Source organism: Myotis lucifugus, unplaced genomic scaffold (genome assembly GCF_000147115.1).
Source record: "Myotis lucifugus unplaced genomic scaffold, Myoluc2.0 scaffold_155, whole genome shotgun sequence".
In the NCBI taxonomy this organism is placed as follows: Eukaryota; Metazoa; Chordata; class Mammalia; order Chiroptera; family Vespertilionidae; genus Myotis; species Myotis lucifugus.
This window is the reverse complement of record NW_005871203.1, coordinates 2,601,335-2,625,057: the sequence shown is the minus strand read 5'-3', so window position 1 is coordinate 2,625,057 and position 23,723 is coordinate 2,601,335. Positions and strand designations below refer to the sequence as shown.

At 41.8% G+C, this 23,723-nt stretch overlaps 1 protein-coding gene across 6 annotated transcripts in view; it reads right to left on the bottom strand.

The window, feature by feature from the left end:
* Positions 1-366: 366 nt before the first annotated feature.
* Positions 367-23,723, bottom strand: part of RAB22A (RAB22A, member RAS oncogene family) — a 62,399-nt gene continuing 39,042 nt past the window's right edge. For 2 of the 6 annotated variants that reach the window (XM_023759398.1, XM_023759399.1), the window contains 4 exons: positions 17,785-17,856; positions 17,591-17,697; positions 16,928-17,037; positions 5,263-12,198 (listed from right to left, as the gene is read on the bottom strand). In XM_023759398.1, coding sequence (XP_023615166.1) covers positions 12,101-12,198; positions 16,928-17,037; positions 17,591-17,697; positions 17,785-17,856 — 387 coding nt within the window. In that variant the 3' untranslated portion in view covers positions 5,263-12,100. Of the gene's footprint in view, positions 584-5,260; positions 12,199-12,290; positions 12,572-14,375; positions 14,548-16,927; positions 17,038-17,590; positions 17,698-17,784; positions 17,857-23,723 lie in introns of those variants that run through there. The other 4 variants (XM_014461465.2, XM_014461464.2, XR_001349534.2 and 1 more) reach the window with 4 other exon arrangements.

Here is a 23,723-nt window from a genome sequence, read left to right as displayed (position 1 = left end):
TGGGCTATTTTATGATCCCAGGGCCCGGTTGTTAACTGGTTCAGACTGAAAATCTCCCTGTTGACAAAGTCTCCCCTGCCCTCATCCTCCCCCCGCCATTGCTATAATGTCTGCTTGTTTTTTTGTGAGTTTTTTTTTTTTCATTTTAAAAACAACAACAAACTATGTGTTGTTCTCATTTCTATGCAAAGAAGACAAGGCCTGACCCCATGGCTAGAGCAGCTGATTGAAATGCTAATGTTAATGATAGTATACCACAGCGAGGTTTCTGCGCCCACGCTGTGCATTAACCTTGCATTTCCATCATTCATAACCTGACACTTATCTTCTAAAAAATGCCCTTTCTCTAATAGAGTGGAGCCTTTGTAGCTTTCCCACAAAATTCTCCACATTGTTTATTTAACAGAGGCCTGAAGGTAACATTCACACTGAGCATTAAACACAGAGAATTCGGATCCTCTGGTTGTCCTGCTTTCCGCCCCTTTAACAGTGATCTCTGTGGCTGTATCACCTTTACACAAATTTCTTAAACAGTGGTCTTTGCATTCTTACGTTGTTTCTTGGAAGATGTTCAAAGGTTGTGCTGAAAATAAAACATTGAAATGATCAGAGGTCCGATGAAAATCATATTTAACAAAGTGATGCATTCTGACAAGCTGCGTCTGTTGTCCTGCTTCTCTGTCTTGCAACCTCCAGCAGTGGCCTCCGAAAGGGATGCTTTCATACTCATGGATGGGTACATTCTAGAAGGCTGATGATGCTTGACTTCCAACCAACATTTCCAGTAGAGAACCCTATTTTCAGCTAGTATTATTACAAGCCAAACAACTAAACATTTTAAAAGACTCTGAATTTTATTTTGTAATTTACCATCTTAATGCAAATCTTTTTTTTTAAAATATATTTTATTGATTTTTTACAGAGAGGAAGGGAGAGAGATAGAGAGTTAGAAACATTGATGAGAGAGAAACATCGACCAGCTGCCTCCTGCACATCTCCTACTTGGGATGTGCCCGCAACCCAGGTACATGCCCTTGACCGGAATCGAACCTGGGACCTTTCAGTCCGCAGGCCGACGCTCTATCCACTGAGCCAAACCGGTTTCGGCCTTAATGCAAATCTTGTTCTTAAGTCCGAATGGAAAAAAAAAATCTGCCATAAAATTAAGGTTGCTTAGAAACCTGGGTCCATGGTTTATATGCTCTGCAGTGGTTGGCAAACTGCGGCTCGGCAGCCACATGCGGCTCTATGGCCCCTTGAGTGTGGCTCTTCCACAAAATACCGGCTCTTCTACAAAATACCGACTGCTGCGCATGGGCCACAAAGTTTCAATCACACTGTACGTGCGCACCCGCACGTGGTATTTTGTGGAAGAGCCACACTCAAGGGCAGTGGTTCTCAACCTGTGGGTCGCGACCCCTTTGGTGGTCAAACAACCCTTTCATAGGGGTCGCCTAAGATCATCCTGCATATCAGATATTTACATTACGATTCATAACAGTAGCAACATTACAGTTATGAAGTAGCAACGAAAATAATTTCATGGTTGGGTCACAACATGAGGAACTGTATTTAAAGGGCCAGAAGGTTGAGAACCACTGCTCAAGGGGCCAAAGAGCTGCATGTGGCTCGCGAGCCGCGGTTTGCCAACCATGGCAAGCAAGCAGATGGTGGCTTGTAGAAAAATAAAGCAGTTGTTTTGTGTGTGCATTTAAAATACCCCTGTTTGTGCTAACTTGTTTCTTCCTTTGGGCATAGAGTCATTCTATTTCTTAGGATCTATAGAGTGGCTTTCGCCAGTGTTATTTTGACAGGCTATAGATTAATATTCTCCTTCATAACATATATAGAGTGCCCCCCAAAATGTATACACACTTTAACAGCTGATAACTCATTTAATTTTCACTCCTTTTCAGGTTTAACTGATTTGAAATAATGGATGAAGCCAGACTAAGCTTTGGACAAAGAAAATTTATTGTAAAGTGCCACTAGACTATTTTTTTTATGGGAATACATAAAAGATAAAGTTTACGGTACAAAACTGGCAACAGTTGATGAATTGAGGGCATATAAGTACCGAACAAAATGATTCTTGATGTTTGCAGTTCCACTGCTTTGCATTATCAGCAATGCCTGAACCAGAACAGTCATCATTTGAAAATAGGCATTGACAAAAATTATTCATTTCTGTATTCTTTTAAATTGAAAATAAATTGCATGTTAATAAACACTGACTTTATAATCATTCAAAGTGTGTACATATTTTTTGGGAGACCCTGTATTTATTTATACTCCCTTCTTTTTTTTTTTAAAAAAATATATTTTATTGATTTTTTACAGAGTGGAAGGGAGAGAGAGAGAGAGTTAGAAACATCGATGAGAGAGAAAGATCAATCAGCTGCCTCCTGCACATCTCCTACTGGGGATGTGCCCGCAACCCAGGTACATGCCCTTGACCGGAATTGAACCTGGGACCTTTCAGTCCGCAGGCGGACGCTCTATCCACTGAGCCAAACCGGTTTCGGCTATACTCCCCCTTCTAAGAGGATTTAGGGCAGCTTGAAAAAAGATGGGTCAAATATGAAAATGAAATTTAAAAGTATAGAAATACATATAAAACAGAAAGTGGAAAAAGGTGATAGTAATGTCACTCAAGCCTTTCTCCTCAGAGTAAGCACCGCGAGCATCTTGGAGTCCATGTTCCCAGATTTAGAAGGCACGCGCCGTGCAGGTGCATCATCTGTCCTGTGTGATGGAGTCATACTCTGCACACACTCTGAAGTGTTGCCTCCTTTTCTCATTTAGCTGTATACTGGGCACAGCCTGCCATGTAAATGTGTTTGCAGCTGTTATAAACCTTTTCCAAAAGTTACAAACAAGGGTGCTGCCTGTGCTCGTCCAGGCAGTTTACAACTCTACGGCCTGGCATCTCCGGGTTGATGACTGTCGCTGTGGACCAAGGGCAGGGTCCTGTCCGAAGCAGGATGCGCTCCACCCACCCACCCACCCACCGCAAAGGGGTTTTAGGTGAGGGTTCCTCTCCTTACACCAGGGGTTTTAGGTGAGGGTTCCTCTCCTTACACCGGCACCAACAGGCCAAAGGTGAGTTCATTGCTGCTTGGACGGCATGTATTTTCTTTTTCGGGAATTGCCTTTTCATGTAATGGGTCTTTTTATTTTCCTTTTGAAGGCTCTTCTTTTTGCTTTGTAGACATTCTCAGGAGACTAGAGGAACCTATTCTGTTATCAATGTAGCAAAAACGTCTTCCCCAGTGTTTGGTTCACTTTTCAACTTTGTTTATAGCTTTCTCTGATCTATCTGATCAAGTAGCCTGATGGAGGGCTGGGGGCCCATGGCTCTGCACCAGCCCTGCCCCCTCCTCCTCCATCTCCTCCCTCCCCCACAACACAGCTCCAGCTATGGGTGTGGGTACTATATGCAACAACAGAAGAGAGGTACTAAGAAATATATTCCCTTTCAGGCACAATTTAAAAGCCCTGCAGAAGAACATCCATCAAATAGGAAAATAAAAATCCCACTAAAAGATACCACTGCAAAAATAAATAAAAAATCAATAAATAAAAATTTCTAAATTATGAAAAAAAAAAGAAGATACCACCATACACCTGACAGCATGGCTGAAATGGAGTACCAGGTGTTGGTAAGGATGCCAAGCAACTGGGAATCTTGTTATATTGCTATGCCACTTTAGAAAACTGTTATCTACTAAAGCAAAAATCAACAAACCAACCAACGAACCAACCTACAGATTCAGTGCTCTCCCATGACCCAGTAATTCCACTCCCAGGTATATGTCCAATAGAAATCTGTATTTGGGCGCCAAAGACATGTAAGAATGTTCATTGTAGTACATTCATAACAGCAAAAAGCTGGAGATAATGCCATGCCTATCAACTTAGAATGGCTATTAGTGGAATACAATATAGCAGTAAGAATGAGCGCAAATACTATATGCCATGTTGAATAAAGCCCAACCCTAGTCCATACAGTGACTATATCAAGTACAAAACTAATCTATGGTGTTAGAAAACAGGGTAGTGACGGGAAGGGGACACAGGAAAGGGCTTCTGGGATGTTGGTGATGTCCCATTTTTTGATATGAGGGGTGGTTATGTGGCTAGAAAAATGTATTGAGGTGGACTCAAGATGTATGGCATTTTCTGTACACGTTATACTTCAAAAATTGCAAAAAACAAGTAAAATACCAAATTCATAACAAATAGTTATTTTAACTGAATCAGCTATGGATTATCAGGGAGACAGCTTTTAAAAACTAATAATATGTAAGTGCTCACTCTGTATCCATGCTGTGATAAAATGCCGGTTATATAGGTATCTTGCCAAAGTATGTGACTGCATGGGGTATGCTCTCTTATCTTCCCACTTTATAGATAAAGGCAAGGAAACTCAGAGAGGCCAAGGACTTTGTCTAGAACTGCACAGTCCAGAAAGGGGCTAGGCCAGGGGTGGGCAAACTTTTTGACTCTAGGGCCACAATGGGTTCTTAAACTGGACCGGAGGGCCAGAACAAAAGCATGAATGGAGTGTTTGTGTGAACTAATATAAATTCAAAGTAAACATCATTACATAAAAGGGTACGGTCTTTTTTTTTTTAGTTTTATTCATTTCAAACGGGCCGTAGTTTGCCCACGGTTGGGCTAGGCTGAGACTCAAACCCAAGTCTGTCTGTCTTAAGTCCTCTCTGGGTCTCTCAACACAACCACAAAATATAGACAGATGTGCTCCTATGTAAGAGGGATCTCACAGAGAACATGAGTGTGTGATGTACTTCTGTAGGCAGTGAGTGGCCCTGGGGGATTCCAGGGTTAAAGTCAACACCAGAATGGAAATTTACTGGCTCCTTTGATGAAATCCCCCAATAATAGATGATGGCCTAAAGCTTTTCTCCCATGAACCAAGCAAGGAACCTCACTGTTCCTTACCTGGAAGGGAAGCAGAATTTCCTCCCACACTGCAGGCTGCCAGCACCACACCCCATCATAACTATGGAAGCACGCAAGGAAGCGGAGTGGGAGAGGGGTTGTATACAAAGATGCAGGACGCTAGGCAGATGGATCAGTTCATACGCTTAGTTTGCTGCTCACCACACGCCAGAACTATCAGAGTTCTGCTATTTCGGTTTTCAAACATAATTTTAAAGGGACTTCAGAATATTTTGTTAAGAAAAATGTGTGATGTATACTATTACAAAGAAAAACCATTTGAAAGGCAAACGCATATATTTATAAACATAGTATTTTATTAAGAAAATGTTTACAACCTTCTTACAATACAACAAATTTTGTTGTGATTTAGCACGTTATCCTCTATAAAAGTTGATGATATAATATCCAAGCTAAAACAATATAGTTTAAAAGTGTGCCAAATCAACCACCATCTGCAAACTATCTACCACTGGCTAAGTAAAAACAGAAAAATCTTACAACAAAATCCAAAGATCTAGTTTCCTTTTGTCAGCATCTACAACAGCACAGATATCATATGGTTTACCTATAGACTCAGGTCCAGCCCAAGGTTAAGACTGCAAAAATAAAGTCTTTAAACATCCATATAAGCTTGGCAAGTCATCATTACAATAGTTCATCACAGGTAATCAAGCAATGCGTCATGCAGGGAAGCCACGGCTATAAATCTGGGCTGTTTATAGTGCTACCAAGCGGCCTAAACTGGAAGCAAATTCATTTTATTTTTTTCATAATAGATGTTATTATAAAAGGCACAAGTATCTTACTCCTTGCATCAGGTCTTGAAAAGGCATGACATTCTTAGGAGAAATAAGAATTGCTGGTATGAGGGCTTAGCTTTTAAAAAAATTAATGTCTAGGCTCACTTCCACACTCCATATCTGCTTCCCTTCAAGACTGGACTTGGATTGTCACATCCGTTGACAAATGCTCTATTACACACTAAGCCAAGTTCTGACACTCACACTATCTCATCACCAGTGCTAGAAAACAGTTTGTCACTCAAGTCATGTTGCCACTTAAGTTAGTGCTGCCCACTGCCTCTCTCAAAATATGGGAGTTCTCCACCTAAAATTAGCCTTGTTTTCTGATGGCACTGGTTGTGTCTTGCCTCTCTTGTTGGATGTGGAGAGCAAGCCCTACAGTGCTTGTGGGAGGTAGCACAGAACTGTCGCGTGCACTAAGGAGGTGGATGGTGCCCTGTGACTTTAAGGGACAGCCCACTGCAAAATGAGAAGAAGAGAAATAAGGTAAGAAGTCCGCTTCGATCACAGAGAAGGCAAGACATCAATTCTTAAGAAGGTCAGAGGCATGATTGACAACTACGTGAGTGACTCATAAAGTGAGATGATAGAAAGACGGAGCTGGAGGAGAGTGAAAAAGAAAATCTTTCCCAGAGCAATAAAGCTCTGTCCACACAACACGACAAATGGTTTAAAAACAGAGCTACCAATCAGCTGTTCTGACTGGCCAGCTACCCATAATTTTTCCTGCACTGAATCGACCGGTCGCTCTGACATCATGGGTATGATCCATATTAAGGAAAAGTTTCATCAATTATGTCATAACCTCATACGTAAAGTAAAAGGAGGTACACAAATTCACGCCCTGTTTTTGAAATTTCTCAGGGAGTAAACTTGATTATTCCAGGGTAAATTTAATGAAAATATTCATAAAGGACAAACGAGATTAAGATGAAGCCCCAAAGTGAAGTCATCACTGCTGTGGGCTGACAATGTTCCAAGTAGGGGTGCGCTACCTGTCCACCTGGGACCGCCCCACGTTCCTGGCCATTTCTACAACATGACGTGGCTTTGGGGGACAATTTCAGTTCTGAGTAAAGATAAATGGCCCTATGTGCGGAATGCTACTTTAAAAATGACTTTCTCTAAAGGAGCACTGATAGTAAATAATTTGCTTCTGGAAGCACTGAAAAGTTCCTAAATTAAGACGTGGCATGAAGACTGGCATGTTTTATTTCTGTTGCATGATTAAGAACATTAAAGTCTACCATTTAAAACTGCCAATTAAAAGAGGCGCTTTCAAAAAATCATTGCTGTCTTAGGATTTGCCATTAATTGGCTGAATTCTTGGCACTTGAATTCCTGTTCAGGGAAGGTTATCTTGAATTTTGTTTGTTTCAATTATGAAGCATTTTGATGAGGCACTGGGCACCATGCAGATCCGAAAATGAACTGGCAATAAATGAAAACATTTTCTTGTTAAATTTAAGGCTCTATGATTTTAATTCAGTATCTACTAATGACACATTCTAATATTACTATCTAAAACGTTCAATGTAATCAAAGGAAAAGATGAAAGGTTTTTCTTTTCATTAAACTTCTGAATCCTTTTGTTTGGAAGACCCAAATATTCTAGCATATCTATAATTGATTATACTCTATAAAGAAAGAACATAGATATTAGTTATTCCTGATGGTACAGACCCTCAAATTAAAGTTGATCTATGCTAGTAGAAGCCCTTCTTGATTTGGGAAGTAAATCATTTTCCTATATGCTAAGAAAAGAATTCTGAAGGACAAACTGAGAAATATGGACATTCTTGGTTCTATTTTTTCACTTTCTTTATTACGTCTAATGAAACTTCATCACCACAGATCTCTCACTTATCATTCCCTTGGATTGAAAAAGTGGAGGCTACTGAGAAATGTAACACCCTCCTAATATTTTTTTAGAATTTCATTTGCACAAAGAACAGGACAAATGCCCCAGCATTCCATTAATGTTTCTTGCAAATCAGATAATCAAATTGCCTGGATTTCTATTACTGGAAGTCAAGACCAGTAACTCTGCTGTCAAGAGAAATTGGCAAAGGCTGTTTCTTTCAGTTCGGGGCTGAATCCCATCCCACCTCCCTCTTCTAAAACTACACAGTATAAGGTCCAGCTCCTGGATGAATCATTGCTTGGACTATTTATTTTTCTCCTATACCTTACCTTGCATCATTTTAAAATTGTTGATGGACCATGCTAATTGAAGTCAGGTATGCAGTAACAACTTGATCCTTAAAGCTACACTCCACTTCTTCCTTTAAAAAATATGGACTGTCAAGAGGTAGACCACCTCTTGGAGTGACTAATTAACAGAAGTCATGCTGCTAGTCCTTCTAAGACAAATGTAAATAACAAAGATTGTTGACAGGGTTACACTATCTGGCTCATCATTGTCTTTTAGTTTTTACTAGAGGGTTAGGAGGAATATTTACAGCCAAGTGAGTTTGGAGAGGGAAGACAGCCTGAGTCTGGGTGTTGTCATTTCCACCCAATGTTCTAAAGTAGATCAGAGTTAAGGGACTTCCAGCAACATTCCCCCAGAAAGAAAGGATTCTCTCATTACCTATGCAGGCTCCTCAAACACATCTGTTGTGCATGTAATATACTCTGTGCCTCTATCTTACACACCAAGGGGCCGTGGATCATGTTTTCAGTTTTAAAACGATTGAAAAATGCTTATAAGAATTAATACAACCTCTTTTGCCATTCATTCTCAGACTATTACAGATGCCCATGACCATGAAGAAATACCTTTTCAAGCTCTGAGGCTGACCTGCCAATTAGTGCCTCGCCATCTGCATCAGACCTGCCCTTGCTGACACAGCCCGAGAAGTGCAGGCCTTCTGGTTCCATGTCCCCAGGGAAGCCAGGGAATGGTTCTCTAATGGACGTTTTCATTACTGTAGCTTCCCGTTTAATTTAGAAGGCCTCCTAGAACCTGTTTTCCTTCTTGAGGACCGAAAAGAATACAAGACTTAAAGAGAAGCAGAGAAATTAAATGTGATTTTCTTTATACATTTAAAAATAATGACAATTGATGACCTCAAGGAGGATGCCAGCCCACTTAGAAGAGATCAAGCCTCTCAGGCAAAAGACTTGACCCTTTCAAATTGGGGGAGGCAGGCACTTCAAACATAATCATACATGGGCAGCACAGAAGTATGTTATTCTAAAGGAACTAAATCTTCCTGTTGCTATGTGTGAAACTTATCCTGCCTGTGGCTGAGAAGCAGGTGATGGAGGGTTCATTTGGAACCTGAAGGGCCTGCATCCAGGTACTTCTCCCAATCACTTCTTAAAGAGAAATTGAAATGAAGGGCACTTGATCATACTCTTACTTTGTTCTTTTAATCACCAAATGATAGTTAATTAGTTATCAGAGGATCAGAAAAACACTTATGTGGAAGGAGACTTCTGGAGACCAATGGTGACTAGGATTAGACACCTGCAAAGAGCTTATTTCAATTTCTCTGAGAGGAATCAATATACACTTGCAGCTAATTAATGATTTTTCTCTTTTCAGTCCCTAAAGTTTTTTAAAAAAATGCCCTGTGTCATAAGGGAACTTAAAGATTTTTATGGATGGATTAGACCTCAATTCCTTTGAAATTTGGCCTTTTCTCTTAAGAAATAAGAACAAAGAATGTATGAAATGTGTATCAGATCATTGCTCAGTCAGGTTAACATCCAAAGTGTGTTCAAAATGAAACACTGCTTCTGACTTTAATATTCATCTTTGCATTTCATAAGCAAACAAAATAAATGAAAACCCTTTTCTCCGTTTCATTGTGTGTGAACTGTGGATCTGAGAGAGCAATCTGTTGCTGTTGTTAAGGATTAAAAAGATATTGCACAAGAATGGTGCCATGTCAATTTCTGAGATGACTGATGGAAGTGAGGGGAGGAGAGGCCCAGAAACCCGTGAAGAATAGCGGCTAGTGCTGCACATGCCATACGCCATTCATTCTGGGCATAAAATATGTGGCTACAGTCAAAGAGAATCCCTCTCTACATGCTGGAAGGTGTCTGAGAAATGGCAGAGACCGCTGCAGGGCTACCGATATGGACCCGTTTGGGGCTGAAGACAGTCAAGGTCAAAACAGGATCAGAGGCATTTACTCACTGCACCAGTAAGGTGAAGCAAGCAAGCACTTTGTTTTTCCCTGTGCACTCAGACACCATGAAATCGTAAACACTAACTGACAGGTTTGGTGGAAATATTGTGAAGGTCACAGATTTGCACCATCTTTTGGTAAAATAGGAAAGAAGGGGCCACACAAGCATTGTCTCTTCGGGAAGAAGTCAAGCAACCTTTGTTTTTATTTTGTTGTCGTGGAGACAGAGGCCCAGAGTGGGAATGCTAGGGATGGACCAGGGCAGTGGCCAAGTACCCCCATCCACCTGGATGTACCAGTATAGGAAATAAAGTGAAGCCACCTTCAGGCGCAAAGAGCCCAGTCCTTACAATTATTTGTTTTCTCTGAAAGCAAGATGCTGGGGCGGGTGGGTGGGTGGGGGGGAGGTGGGGGGGGCGCCTATAGAGTCTACATGTATTTTAAACAAAATGATGCTAGAATTTTCACTAACTACATTCCTTCTATCGGATTTTAATAAAAAACAAGCAATTTCAAATGCTTGAGATATTCACCAGGGAGAAGGGAATCGTTTTGTACTTCATTTGAGTTATAATTTTCTCATTAAAATCTACCCATATCAAGTGGGGTGCACAAAGAAATAACAATTATTTTTAAAAGTTTTGACTGTTCAGTTTAAGGAGAGCTCTGAAAACACAATTTAGTTTGAAATTCAAGCTGTTTCATTTCCTATATAATCTTGTAAATTTCCTTCCCTTACAATACTCAAGTTGGAAGGGTGCCAAATTAGACCAGGGACAAATTTTCACCAACTTCACTTCAGTGCTTTATTTTTAGATTATATTAAAAACCTCATTAGGCTCCCTGAGGGAAAAGAGTGTTAACCACTAACAGAGGCAGGGGGGGAAAGGGAACCGGAAAGATAAGCTAAATTGTTAACAAGGAAAGCTCTCTTCAAACAGTTGGTCTGAGGCCGATGTTAAAAGTGAAAAGAAACTTATTACCAAGACCAGGTAAATGACCTGAGCTTGGAGCTTTTTTTTACCCCAAGGCTAGGAAGGGCTAGTCAGGCTTGTCCAAGTGGCATATGTCTATGTTATGATTTCCAGATGGGCTTCGGAAGGGGGATGGAAGGAAAGAAAGGCAGGGAAATCTTTAAAGACTTATAAGCTAAGGCTCTATGCTTTCGCACAACATAAATGTGCTTTGAAGAGTCTCCTGTGGACAGGCTGAAAATAGGGTTGGCACATGCAAGATGGGGCAAGATTAAATGGAATGAAACACAGAATTTATTACCATATTTACATAATTTATACTTTTTAAGCAATGGTCTCATAAATATGGACTACAACTTTACATAGGCTAAGCAACAGATAATTGTTTCCCCCACCAAAATATTTGGGTTAAATAAAAAATTGACAGTATTTACACTACTTTCTTTTTCCTCCTTTTAAAACCAGTTAGTCAGTTTAAACATATGCAATTTGATTTACTCCAGTCAGCTTCTCCACCACCACTACCCTGAGCCTTAGAGCTTATTACAGGAGCCAATAATGAGTTTGGTGACACATACAGGACAGGGTCAGAATGCAAACGGAGGCTGAGCTGCAGGCTATTGTTGTTGTTGTGAACTTACTGTATGTATCCTGGGCTAATGTATGCAATGGAAAATGCTCTGGAGATGGATGCAATCATTTCCATCAGTCCGGTAAAGAACCCATTTTACCTTCAGATAATAATCGCCATCCCTCCACTTAACGATGCTACAACATTTTAAATTATACAACTCCCTAGAACAGTGGTAATGCGAAACCAAGGAAATTATAATCTCCACGAGGTCTTCTTTCCCTCAAGAATGATGAAAGTGCTCATTTCCCTTTACAAATGTTACATAAAATCTTGATTACAAAACGACTCAACAATTGGATCCTACGATCCATACAATTACATGTTCCTTTTCAACAAGGTCAAAAGCCAGTGATGGAGTCCCTTTGTCCCCCAGAGTCTTTACATAACACAAGTCCGAAGACTGAAACAGCACTGCTACAGTCTTCAAAGAGGAAACAGACTGGTCAATTTCTGCGACTCTTTTTTGCACGAAGCAGACCCCAGACCAGCGAGGCGAAGTCTGGCAGCAGGGCCCCAGCCCTCCTGTTAGCTTTCAGGACCACCTACTTCGTCACTGAGCCTGAGGCTGAGGCTCAGTCAGCAGCAGCTTCGCCTGGGCTCTGAAGGCTGTCTCCGGAGTTTGAAGCCCTTCCCGCCACATGGCGGGTTGGTGTCGGTGGATGGAATTCTTCGACCTAAACCAAGAGGACAGGAGGGAAGGGAATGAACCTTAACTTTCTAAATCTGCTCATTCTCAGACACAAGTTTGTAGATATAACTTGACAGGTTTCATTAAAAAAAGTTTAATACATTTTTAATTTTGTAATGATTTTAGATTTACAGAAAAGTTGCAAAGACAATATAGAGTTGTTGATACTCCTCACCCAGTGTCCCCTAATGTTACTATCTTACACTGCTACAAGACATCTGTTGAAATGAAAAATTCAACATGAGCACATCACTAGTAGCTGAACTCCACTTTTTTCAGATGCCAGCAGTTTTCCATTGATGTTGTGTTTCTGTTTCAGGGTCCAAGCAAAGATAGCACGTGGCATTTAGTAACACTTTCTTAAATAAGAATAAAAAAATTACCTGTTAATAACATCTTGTTTTGAATAGGTAACACATGCACGTGATAAAAAAAAATTAATCAGAACAGATCCATCCCTCTGTCCAGGAATAGGTGTGGACAGACATACACAACACACACATCTTAACCTGTCCCCATTCCTAAACTGGGACAGGAGCAACCAGAGTGCACGGCTCTCCACCTCACTGTCTTCACGGTGTACCCTGGGACGGTCCCAGCACAGTGCCTGGAGAGCTGCCACCTTCTAGGCGATAGCTCTGTGCCACTGCAGTGTATTATGGATGTACCGTAATTAAAGCGCTCCCTTGTTGACAGATATTTAGTTTGTTTACAGTATTCTGATGCTACTAACAACGATGCAAGAATATCTTTATGAACCTGAGTGCATGTGTTGGATAAACTAACAGAGTTGAAGAGCCAGGTCATGCTATTCTACTTCTGGGTGTTGACCTCGATACAGCCCCTGTAGCCCAGTGTCTGTCTAGCCCAGATGCAGAAAGGACGTGCAATTTAAATTTTGACAGATGCTGCCAAATTGTTCTCTGAAGAGGCTGTGCCACGTTGTTCTGCTACCAACCATGTATGAGAATGAACAGGTTTCACTTTACTGCTCCATGAAGCATAATGTCGATTTTGAGGGAAACCTGATATCACCCATCCATCCACCCACCCCACTGATAACTTCAGCGCTGCTTCTATACAAGGCTTTCTTGACGCCTCCCACTTCCTAACTCTCCAATATCTTAGGCACTGGAATCCATCAGGACTTTGGAGGCACGCTGTTATATATTTGTTTATGCAAAAAGCTCCCTCAAATTAGATCCTCAGCCCTTCTAAGGGGAAATCCTGTTTGTCCATCTTTGTTTCCAGAGTCATTAGCACAGTTCCTGGCACTGAAGTATTGTGAAGACACGAGATGAACTGGGTGCGTGCATTCTGGGCATGGACAGACTGAGATGGAATCTGCCAGCTCCTGGGTCCCTGGTTGCCATGCCTGGAGCCTCCAGCACGTTGAGCAGCCTGCAAATCAGGTGGGTAGTACCCAGCATGTGTCCACATGACTGGTAGGTATTCCCCAGTATGTCCTACCTCTACTTTTCAAATGCCTGTACATGCTGTTGTGAATAAACTGTGAATTAGTTCAAAACCTTTACTAAAGTTTCTGGCCATCACACATTTCTCACTAAATAGGTCCTGGAAGTACAGCTGGGACAACAGTCATCTCTGAAGCATGTTTAGAAGGAGGCAGAGGAGAGCATCTTCCTAACCTGGGAATAGGCAGTGACTTCTCATACCAGAGCCAGAAAGTGTCAACCATAAAGGAAAACAAGGGCCAATGGGATTCTATTAAGGTTAAAAACTCCAGTTCATCAAAGGAGTGGATTCAGACATGGAAGTCAAGCCATGGACAGAGCAGATGATTTGTCCAACACACATGATCACCAGTGGACTCACTCTGAGTAAACGACGAACACTCAGGAAAAGGCAGGCAACTGAACAGGAAAACACAGAATTTCAAAAAGGAGGACATCCTGAGAGTATGTAAACGTAAATAAATACCTGGAAAGGTGCTCAACTTCATTAACTGTCATAGAAATGCAAATCACTACCTGCCCACCGGGGATGAAGAGTACTCCCATTCCCCTGGTGTAAGGTCAGCAAGGTATGCATGTATACTGAACACATGCATAACCAGGACTGTTATTTTTCTCCTGGTATAAAATACACCTATCAAAATGTGTGCCTATTGCGTATATACGGGACAGGAAGCAGAATACTCACAGCGGTATCATTTGTAATAGCTCTACATTGGAAACAACCACTCAGATGCCTATCAACAGGATGGATAACCACCGTGGGCATCCTCCCTGCTCTGACTCTGAGGCTGACAGATGCACCACGGGAACAAGAATGGATCATGCAATGATACAGATGAACCTAAAAGTGTATGAACCTAAAAGAGATAAGGAAGCCAGACACAAGAGTAAATACAGTATGTTTCAAAAAACATAAAGTATAAAAACAGGCAAAACAGATCTGAAGAGTCAGTAGTCAGGACGATGGTTCCCTTTGGGAGGTACCCCTGGGTCTAGCTCTGGGTGCAGATGACAGGAGTATACTTGGCTTGTGAAAATTCCTTGAGCGCTATACATCTGATGTGAGCACTTACACTTCAGGAAGAAGTATGCCAGCTACTGTGCTAACACAACTTTATAACACCCAGTAAGCATTAACCTCAATTTACATCTGACTCAGTTTTTCTAATCTTTGTGAACATATATTTTTTATTTTTCATAGTTAAGATGAGTATGTACATGCTTGTTTTTATTTAAGGATTTTCATTGTTGGTATAATTCACTGCCTTCCTGTTTCAAATACTGTTAAGAGTAAAGAATACTTAAAAATAGTAATAATTTCAGCCCTACCCAGTGTGACTCAATGGTTAGAGCATTGGCCCTTGCACTGAAGGGTCTCGGGTTCGATTCCCGGTCCCAGACGGGATGTGTGCAGGAGACAATCAATCGATGTGTCTCTCTCATATTGACATTTCTCTCTCTCCCTCCCTCCCTGCCTTCTACTCTCTCTAAAAATCAATGGAAAAAAATATCCTTGGGTGAGGATTAACAAAAAAATAATTTTAGAAAAAGTAATAATTTCAATACACATCTGACACCATACTTAGATTTTTTAGCCTGAATTGTGAAAAATTTCTGACTGGCCTCAAGTTGTCTTTTAAGAATGCCTTTGGGTACCTGCTATTTACAATCCAGGAAGACAATAATCATCATTACTTTTTTTTTTTTTAATTCTCACCTGAAGACATTTTTCCATTGGTCTTCAGAGTGGAAGAGGGAAAGAGAGATAGAAACATTGATGCGAGAGAGACACATTGACTGGTTACCTCCCCGACTCGCCCCCACCGAGGCTGGGGATCAAACCTGCAACTGAGGTACATGCCCTTGACTGGGAATTGAACCTGAGACCCTTTGGTCCGTGGGCTGACGCTCTAACCACTGAACCAACCCGGCCAGGGCACATCATGACTTTTTAATGTTGACACAAAGGGATTGGACTAGAGGTTGCAAACCAGCGGCCCACGGGCGTTCTCTGCCATAGATGGGGTTGGTAGGTCTGTACAGTACTCTACAAACATCTGAGTTAGTGGCCAAATCTCAGTAGTGAAACATGTTACATAAAATTCAGATCTCTGGTTCTCTGAACTAAAAACATCAAAAAATAAAAATAAAAATAAAAAGCAACCCAAGCAATTGGGCGACCAGAGGCTTACACTCTAGTGTGGCCACACTGTTGGAGTTGGGCCCCCACCACCAGCGGTGAGGCTTTCTGCCACCCGAGTCCCAGCACTCGCCCTGGGCCTGCTCCACTGGTGGGCCGTCACTGGTGGGTCCTGGTGGGCACTGAGCGCCTTCCAGCTTCAGCATCTCGTATCTCACTAGACAATGGATCGTAATGAGTAAGCTCATGATGCCCGACGGCTGTCCTTTGCTCTCCAGCTGGAGTCTGACATGCTCAGTTAACGTGAATTCAGGTCCTGGCACGGCCTGCTCTGTCACATCTCAGCTCCAACATCACCTGCTCAGGAAAGGCCTTTCCCTGACCACCTGCAGGCACTCTTTCACTTCATCCTGTATTACTGTCTTGCCATCCATGCTTATCATCTGAGAGGATCTCACTATTGCTGTGCTCACTGTCTGTCCCTGCAGGGCAGTCTACGCTCCAGCAGCGCAGGGGCCGTGCCTGTCTCATTCTCCACTGTCTCCCCTGAGCCTGGAACAGTTCTCAATAAACATTTTGATGAACTTGAATGAAATGAATAAACATAGATACAATCTGTAGAGGGTCCCAAAGGTATGCAGCAGCCTCTCCATCTAGTGTCATCATATTAACAATAGATAGGGGGAGGGAGAGGAAAACAGGTCTTACCTTTTACTCGCCTAGTATTAATTTTTGAGGGTTTCCTTACAGTGGAATTCTACATGTATTTCCCTTCCCCTTATTTATTTTATTCATTCTCAATGACTTTAGACGACTCACTGGAACACACAAAGAGAGAAAGGGGGAGAGGCAAGTTTCCAGGCCCCCCCAGCCCTGTGCATAATTTATTAGTAGCAACGATCTTAATAGAAGGGTCAGTCGTCAGGCAGCAGCTCTCCAGCAATTACATGACATGAAAACCTCTGTCACTCTTACCCTCTAAATTCTCATTCCACTGAGAACCGTATCAGAGACGAGGAAGGAATTCCACCCAGAAAGACAATTCTGTTTGAAGTTGCCCTGCACAGGAAAAAGCCGTAAGGCACAGAGATACTCACTAATTTCTATAAAGAGTTCATTGATGTTTATCGCATTTTTTGCACTGGTCTCTACAAAAATCGCATGGATGGAGTCGGCGTAATCCTTAGCATCTCTCTCCATGACTTCTCTGAAAGGCAATGATTGCAAATCAGAAATGTGACCCATCAGTGCTTCATGTCATCCCACCTACCCAGTAATTCAGCAGACTGATGATGACAAAGGATGCCACAAATGGCTCGTGTCTATGGTTAAACAAAACAAAAATGTACTGCTAGCAATGCATGCAGTGGAATGATCAGAGAATGGCCCCACCCGCCAAAGTAATGCCCCTGTGGTGGGAATTATAGAAGTGGTCCACAGAAACTTCTAACAAATGTGCTTTCCTGAAAACCTGCTTTCCTGTTCCAGTATACTATTTCATGGGAGCTAAGCTCAGATCATGTCAAGCCTGATGCAACCAACATTAAATAAATTACATACCTGTCTACATACATAACCTAATTGGCTCCAAATGCCTGAACTCTTAATTTTACTTTGAAACTTGAGGAGTCCAGCCACACAACGAAAAGGGATTTTTCAATGCCAGAGATAAAGTAAAAGCAAGATTCTTGAACTGGATATTGCTCGGTAAGAAAAGGAACACATGATCAGCATTGTAATCTCCTGTTCTAATAACTTACCTTACATCGATAAGATCACACTTATTTCCTGCAATGGCAACTACAATATTAGGTGGACCGTGTTGTCGAAGCTCCTTTACCCAATTCTTTAATGTTGAAAAGGTCTCCTGTAACACACAAGGGGGAAGCAACTGGAGAGCTAAGCAACCAAGAGGGTTTTCAAAGCAGTCTGGAAAACACAATACAGGTCTTACTTCTTTTGTGATATCATAAACAATTATAGCTGCAGCCGACCCTCGATAGTACATGGGCGCTAAGGCACGGAACTGCAGAGAAAAAGAAACAACAAAATTGGGAAAACTGGTTAATGTTTTTTACTAGACTCTTAAACCCATTATCCCTACACAAAAGGTAATCTTTCTTCTAAGCCCAAGATGATATGATGCTTTAAAGCAAATGAGGCAGTGATTACCAAAGGCAACAACTCTAATGTAACACTGAAATGTCTCTCAGAAGATAGTTTAGAATACAGTTTTATAGGAATTAAATATAGTGCTATAAACAATTGTTTCAGCTAAAAAGGCTTTTTAATTGAACTCAATGTTATAGTTCCCAAATTCACTTATTCAATAGTCCTTTAAACTTCGGCTCCTCAAACGATCAAGGAGATAAAAATCATGCTGCAAATAGCTCTCCAGAGAAGCGGCTGCACTGGGGTGTCATGAAGAAGACCTGTCATATGAATGCTGATGGTACCCCAGAAATGAGGACACGTCGACCCTCCATACTGGGATGAGTCTGTAACTCCATTTCTGCCTAATTCCATGCAGGTGGCAATTCCCAAATGTGGGTAAGTATCTAATTTCATTTACATGAAATTAACTCTGTATACACAGCTTCCTTCCACTCATCACCTCCTCTCTGGGAAGGAAAGGAGGGGAGGAATGATAGGAAAGGGAAGGGAAGGGAAGGGAAGGGAAAGGAAGGGAAGGGAAGGGAAGGGAAGGGAAGGGAAGGGAAGGGAAGGGAAGGGGGACAGAAATGACAGGGAAGGGAAGGAAGGAGGAAGGAATGACAGCGAAGGAAGGAAAGAGGAATGACAGGGAAGGGAGGGAAGGAAGGAGGAATGACAGGGAAGAGAAGGAAGGAGGAGCAGAAGAACAATTTAAAGGGCTAGGCTGAGTAGCTGGCCATGTCTCTCAACCAGTGTGAGACATTATGCTGTTGCTCTCTGCCCAGTCATCTGGGCTCTCTGGCCATGTGGACGTGCTGGTTTGAGCACCTCACTCAGCGACTGTGATGCCAAAATTTAAAGAGAAGATTTTACCTGTAATTGATCTTTGTCTTACACCTCAAGTTTGAAACCGGATCCGACATAGAATGGGCTCCCACTGTCCTCCCACCTTACTCTCTGCCCTGGTGGCTAGCCCACCTCAGGTAAGAACTGTCCGCAGAGCTTAACATCTGCTGCACAGCTCACGTACAGGATGACAGTCTGCAACTTCTCACCTAATGAGCTTGATCTCTGGCTTTTAAACTTCCATGTTCATTTGAGTTTTACAAAAGAAAGCGAAATTTTGACTGTAAACTCCATGAGGGAAGGTAGCCTGTCTGTATACACGGTTTTCTCTCTGGGGCCTAGTGCTTGCACATTGTAGAAAAGCCAGAATTGGTGAAAACACAAGTAAGAACTGCTAAGTATGGGGTGATATCAAACTAAAGCCAGACCCCAACCTCAGTGTCATAGGAAGTTTCACTGGTCTCTGTGAGAAAGACCCCTGCTTCTGGACAGAAGCCTGATAACTCCTAATAAAATATGTTGTTTTACAGAGAAAAAAACAAAAAATACAGGTTAGGAGCAAGAAAGTACTACATAGAGGGAACTGCATTCCTGGGTGGGGAAGATGGGCTGACTTCCAAGGAGAGCATGAGGGGAGCAGGAGTGTACAGGCAAGACAAAGGGATGGCATTAGCTTTCATTTCTGATGTACCACACCGCAACATCTTTACAAGGCTGTTGTTGTTTTTACCTTCAAATTTGGAAGGTAAGATTCATATAGAAAAGTACGAAGATCTTAGGTTTGATAAAAGATCTTAAGTTTTGATAAAATGACATATGTGGATGCACCCACGTAAACATCCCACCAAGAGAGTAAACATTTCTAATAACACAGAAAGTTCCCTGATGCTCCTCTTTAACCTTCTTTAACCTTGACAATAACCCTTGTCTACAAATCTATGCCATTGATATTGATATAAGCACAATGGTTTTCTTTTGCTTATAACGGGCATAGACTATCCTTTTCCATTCTTTTTTTTTTATTTTTTTAATTTTTATTTTTCGCTAAAAGTATTACAAAGGGTATTACGTAAGTTCCCTTCCCCCCCCCCCCCCCGCCCTTGACAAGCCCCTGCCCTCCCTTACCCCCCAGTGTCTTATGTCCATTAGTTATGGTTATATGGATGCATACAAGTCCTTCGGTTGATCCTTTTCCATTCTTTTATTTAAGCTATCTCTGTTTGTATTTAAGGCAGTCCTCTGCCAGCCAGCACATGGCTGATCCTGCTTTTTGACCCATGCTGCTAAACTCTGCCTTTTAAGTGAAACGTTCAGTTCCTTTACATTTAATGTACTTACTGATATATTTGGTCTTACTGATATTATGTCACCATTTTGCTTTTTGTTTTATATTTGTTCCATTTCAAAAATCCTATTCTTTACCTCCCTCTTTTGCATTAACTGAATATTTTTAGTATTTAATTTTAATAATCTGTCCATTGGCTTTTTATCTATACCTTCTTGCATTACTTTTTATGTGGTATGCTTGTATAACTACAATATACATTTCCCCCACACCGCCACAGTTGACTTAGAGTTTAAAAATGTACTACCCCATGTACAATACCAGAACCTTGCAAAAGTCTCATTCTTTTTATCCCACTGTCCTATGTGCTGTTGTAAAATACTAGTATTTTCAATCTACATACACTACAAACTATACAATCCAATGTTGTAATTTTTGCAGTAAATAGCCAGTAGCCTTTAAATCAGCTGAGAAAAGGGATTTTTATATATTGCTTTCTATGGGTCCGAGTTACCACTTTGTGTCACCCGTCAGCCGGAAACCCTTCTGGGGCTGCTGCTGCATCCTCCCAGCATTTACTTTTCTAAAACTGTCATTACTTTGACTCCATATTTGAAAGATAATTTGGCAGGGTGACTTTTTTGCTTTCAGCACTTTAGAGATGCTGTTCTACGGTCTTCTAGCCTGTTTGTGTGGGACGTTAGCCATCATTCATACTGTCCCCCTGTACATACGTGTTTATTATCTCTGCCTGCTTTCACAAGCTTTTCCTCTTTAACTCTGGTTTTCAGCAGTTTGACTATGATGCACCATAAGGTAGTTTTCTTTGTACTAATGGGTATGCTGAACTGCTTGGATTTGTGAGTTGATATGTTTCACCAGATTTGGGAAATTTTCAGCCATTATTTCTTGAAATATCCCTTTTCTTCTGTCCCCGCTCCCCACTCCAGGGTCTCAGTTACACAAATGTTAGACTGTGTGGATTTGTCCCTATGGTACCGAGATTATGCTCATTATTTTCCCACTCTTCCCCTGTTCTTCTGATTGGCTCATTTTTGTCACCCATCCAGCAGATTTTTCATTTCGATGTTACAGTTTTCAGTTTTACCATTTCCATATGGTTATTAGTTTCCATTCTGTGCAAGCTTCCCCATCTGTACAAAGTAGATAAGACTACTTTTCCTTAAATCTTTGAACAACTTAAACTATCTTTACCTTCTCCGAGGAGTGTGAAATTGCTGACTACTCATCGTGAGATTGGTTTTGCCGGTGGTTAGGGTAAGTCTGTCTGGGTCTGTCTTTAGTCCTTGGACATGGTGTCTGCTCCTGAGGCCTGATCCTTCTGAGGTTTCAATGGAAGCCCAAGGTGTTTACCAATCCCTCCAACACGGCAGGATTGGACTCAAACCCCAAACTCGATGTTTCCTGCGACAGACGAGCAGCAGCCCAATCTCTGCTCAGTCTCGTTGCCTCTCTAGCTGTGCCTTCTGTTGGGGGCCTCAGTGTCTTCCCCGTGCATTCACAATTGGGGGACAGGCAAAGCCTTGATAGGAATTTATAAGCAGATTTTAGGGCTTCCCTCCTTGTTGGGTCCCCCTTTTCTGGGACTTGCCTCTTCTTTCCTCGGTTGCTCTAGCAGCCCTAAAGTCTGTCCTCAGAAGCCACAAGCTAAATAGACAGGCTTTCTATTCGAGTCCTAGCTACCCTGTCCCACATGGACTGGGAGTGCCCTCCTGGGAAAAACTGTAAAAATGTGGGTTTCCCCCAGTGGAGTCTCTGGCTGCATCTGGTAGTACCTTCTAATAGATGTTGTTTAATGTGTTGTCCAGTTTCCAGAGAACTGTTGTCTGTGGGCGGGTGACTCCATTAAAGCCACTCCGCCATTACTGACATTGAAACTCTTTCATGTCCTTTTGTATAAAGGAAGGTGGCAGCTTAAATAGAGACTCAAAGGATGTCCGCGCATCCCTGCTCCAAATCTGGCTCCAGATAAGGGTTCAGCAAACTTTTTCTGGAAAGGGCCAGGTATTAAATATTTCAGGCTTTGCGGTTCACTTGATCACAACTTCTCAACTGTACTACTGAAGAATGAAAGTAGTCGAGGACAATATGTAAACAAGTAAGTGTGCGGCTATGTTCAACAAAACTTTATTTACAGAAACAAGCAGCTAGCAAGACTTAGCCCACAGGCCATAGTGTCGACTTTAGCTCTGATGATAGTAGGCTACTGCACTTTTTCCTGACTTGAAACCCAAAAACAGTTCCTTCCATGACTACGGTGATAATAAGTGAGCCTTCCTGGTGTCACCTCCGGAAAGAGTCATCCGAGTAGCATGTGAGGATTCAGGAGCTTAAACCTTTAAGGACTGGATGCAGTGTCTACTGGACTTTGGTTAAGCAGCTTTCTTTTATATGATCACAGGCAACAAGTACTTGAAATGTTGCGACACTTATGGCATATTTATGATACGTGTTTGTGGTGCTTTGTGCACAGCCCCCAGACTACTGTACGAATCCTTGTTAGTGAAGGATGACTGAAAAAATGTCACCTAAAATGAAGTCATTAAGGACAGAAAATAGGGACAAAAAGGTCTGGCAGGCTCTGTCTTGAGAAAATAAATTTTAAGTTATAAAAACAAGTGTCATTTAATCTGACATTTGAAAAAAAACTCAGGTTTATTACTGCACCCAGAAGCTAGTTTGCTGAATGAATGAGCCAAGCTGACTGGTTCTTCTGATGAAACCGCTTGCTGGTGCAAGGTGACAGCTTTCATTTCATTTCGGCTCTCCTGGTCCAACTTAAAAAGGATAATTTTTTACAAAACTACTTGAGAATTCCACCAGTTTTCCTTAGGGCTCTCAACCCTTCTACATACAAATCATTATCTTCTGAAGCACTTGTATCATCATCACTTCATTTAAGAAGATCCGACCATCACTGGCTTTACATAACACCTGTAAAGTTCTCCAGAATCTCTTTCACCGACTTAATGAATCACTCGGCAGTCCACTGCAACTGGCCCATCAAACTAATAGACAGTTGCAAGGGTCAAAACAGGGTTCACCCAAAAGGGTTTTTATTTTACAATGACTTTGGTTCCACAATGAATCTCGTTACTACAGAAAACAGAGGATAAGTAAGGAAACAGGTACAATGCCATGGATAAGGGCAATCAAAGACTCTTCAGACTACAAAGAGATGTGCTGAAGAGTTTATCTAATGACTGGTGACCAGTACTGCACATCAGCTCTAGGTCAGGCACTGTTCGAGCAGTGGGAATATAGCAGTGAGTGAGCGGGACACAGGTCCCAGCTCTCCCAAGCTTACAGTCTGGGGGAGAGACTGCCACCAAAGGTGACTAGACAGATATCTATTTACAACTTAGAATGAGGGTCCTAAGGAGAATAAATCAAGGACACTGATGGAGAATGAACTGGGGCCCTATTAGCTGTTGGGTCTGAGGGCATAACAGTTAACTTGAAACCAAAAGATTAGTAAGGAGAGCTGGCCAGGCACCCAGTGGAGGAAAGAGGAAGTTCCCGCAGAAGACTCGCTGTGTGTAAAGGCATGGTGGGCAGAGTCTGAGGAACTGAATGGAGACCAGTGG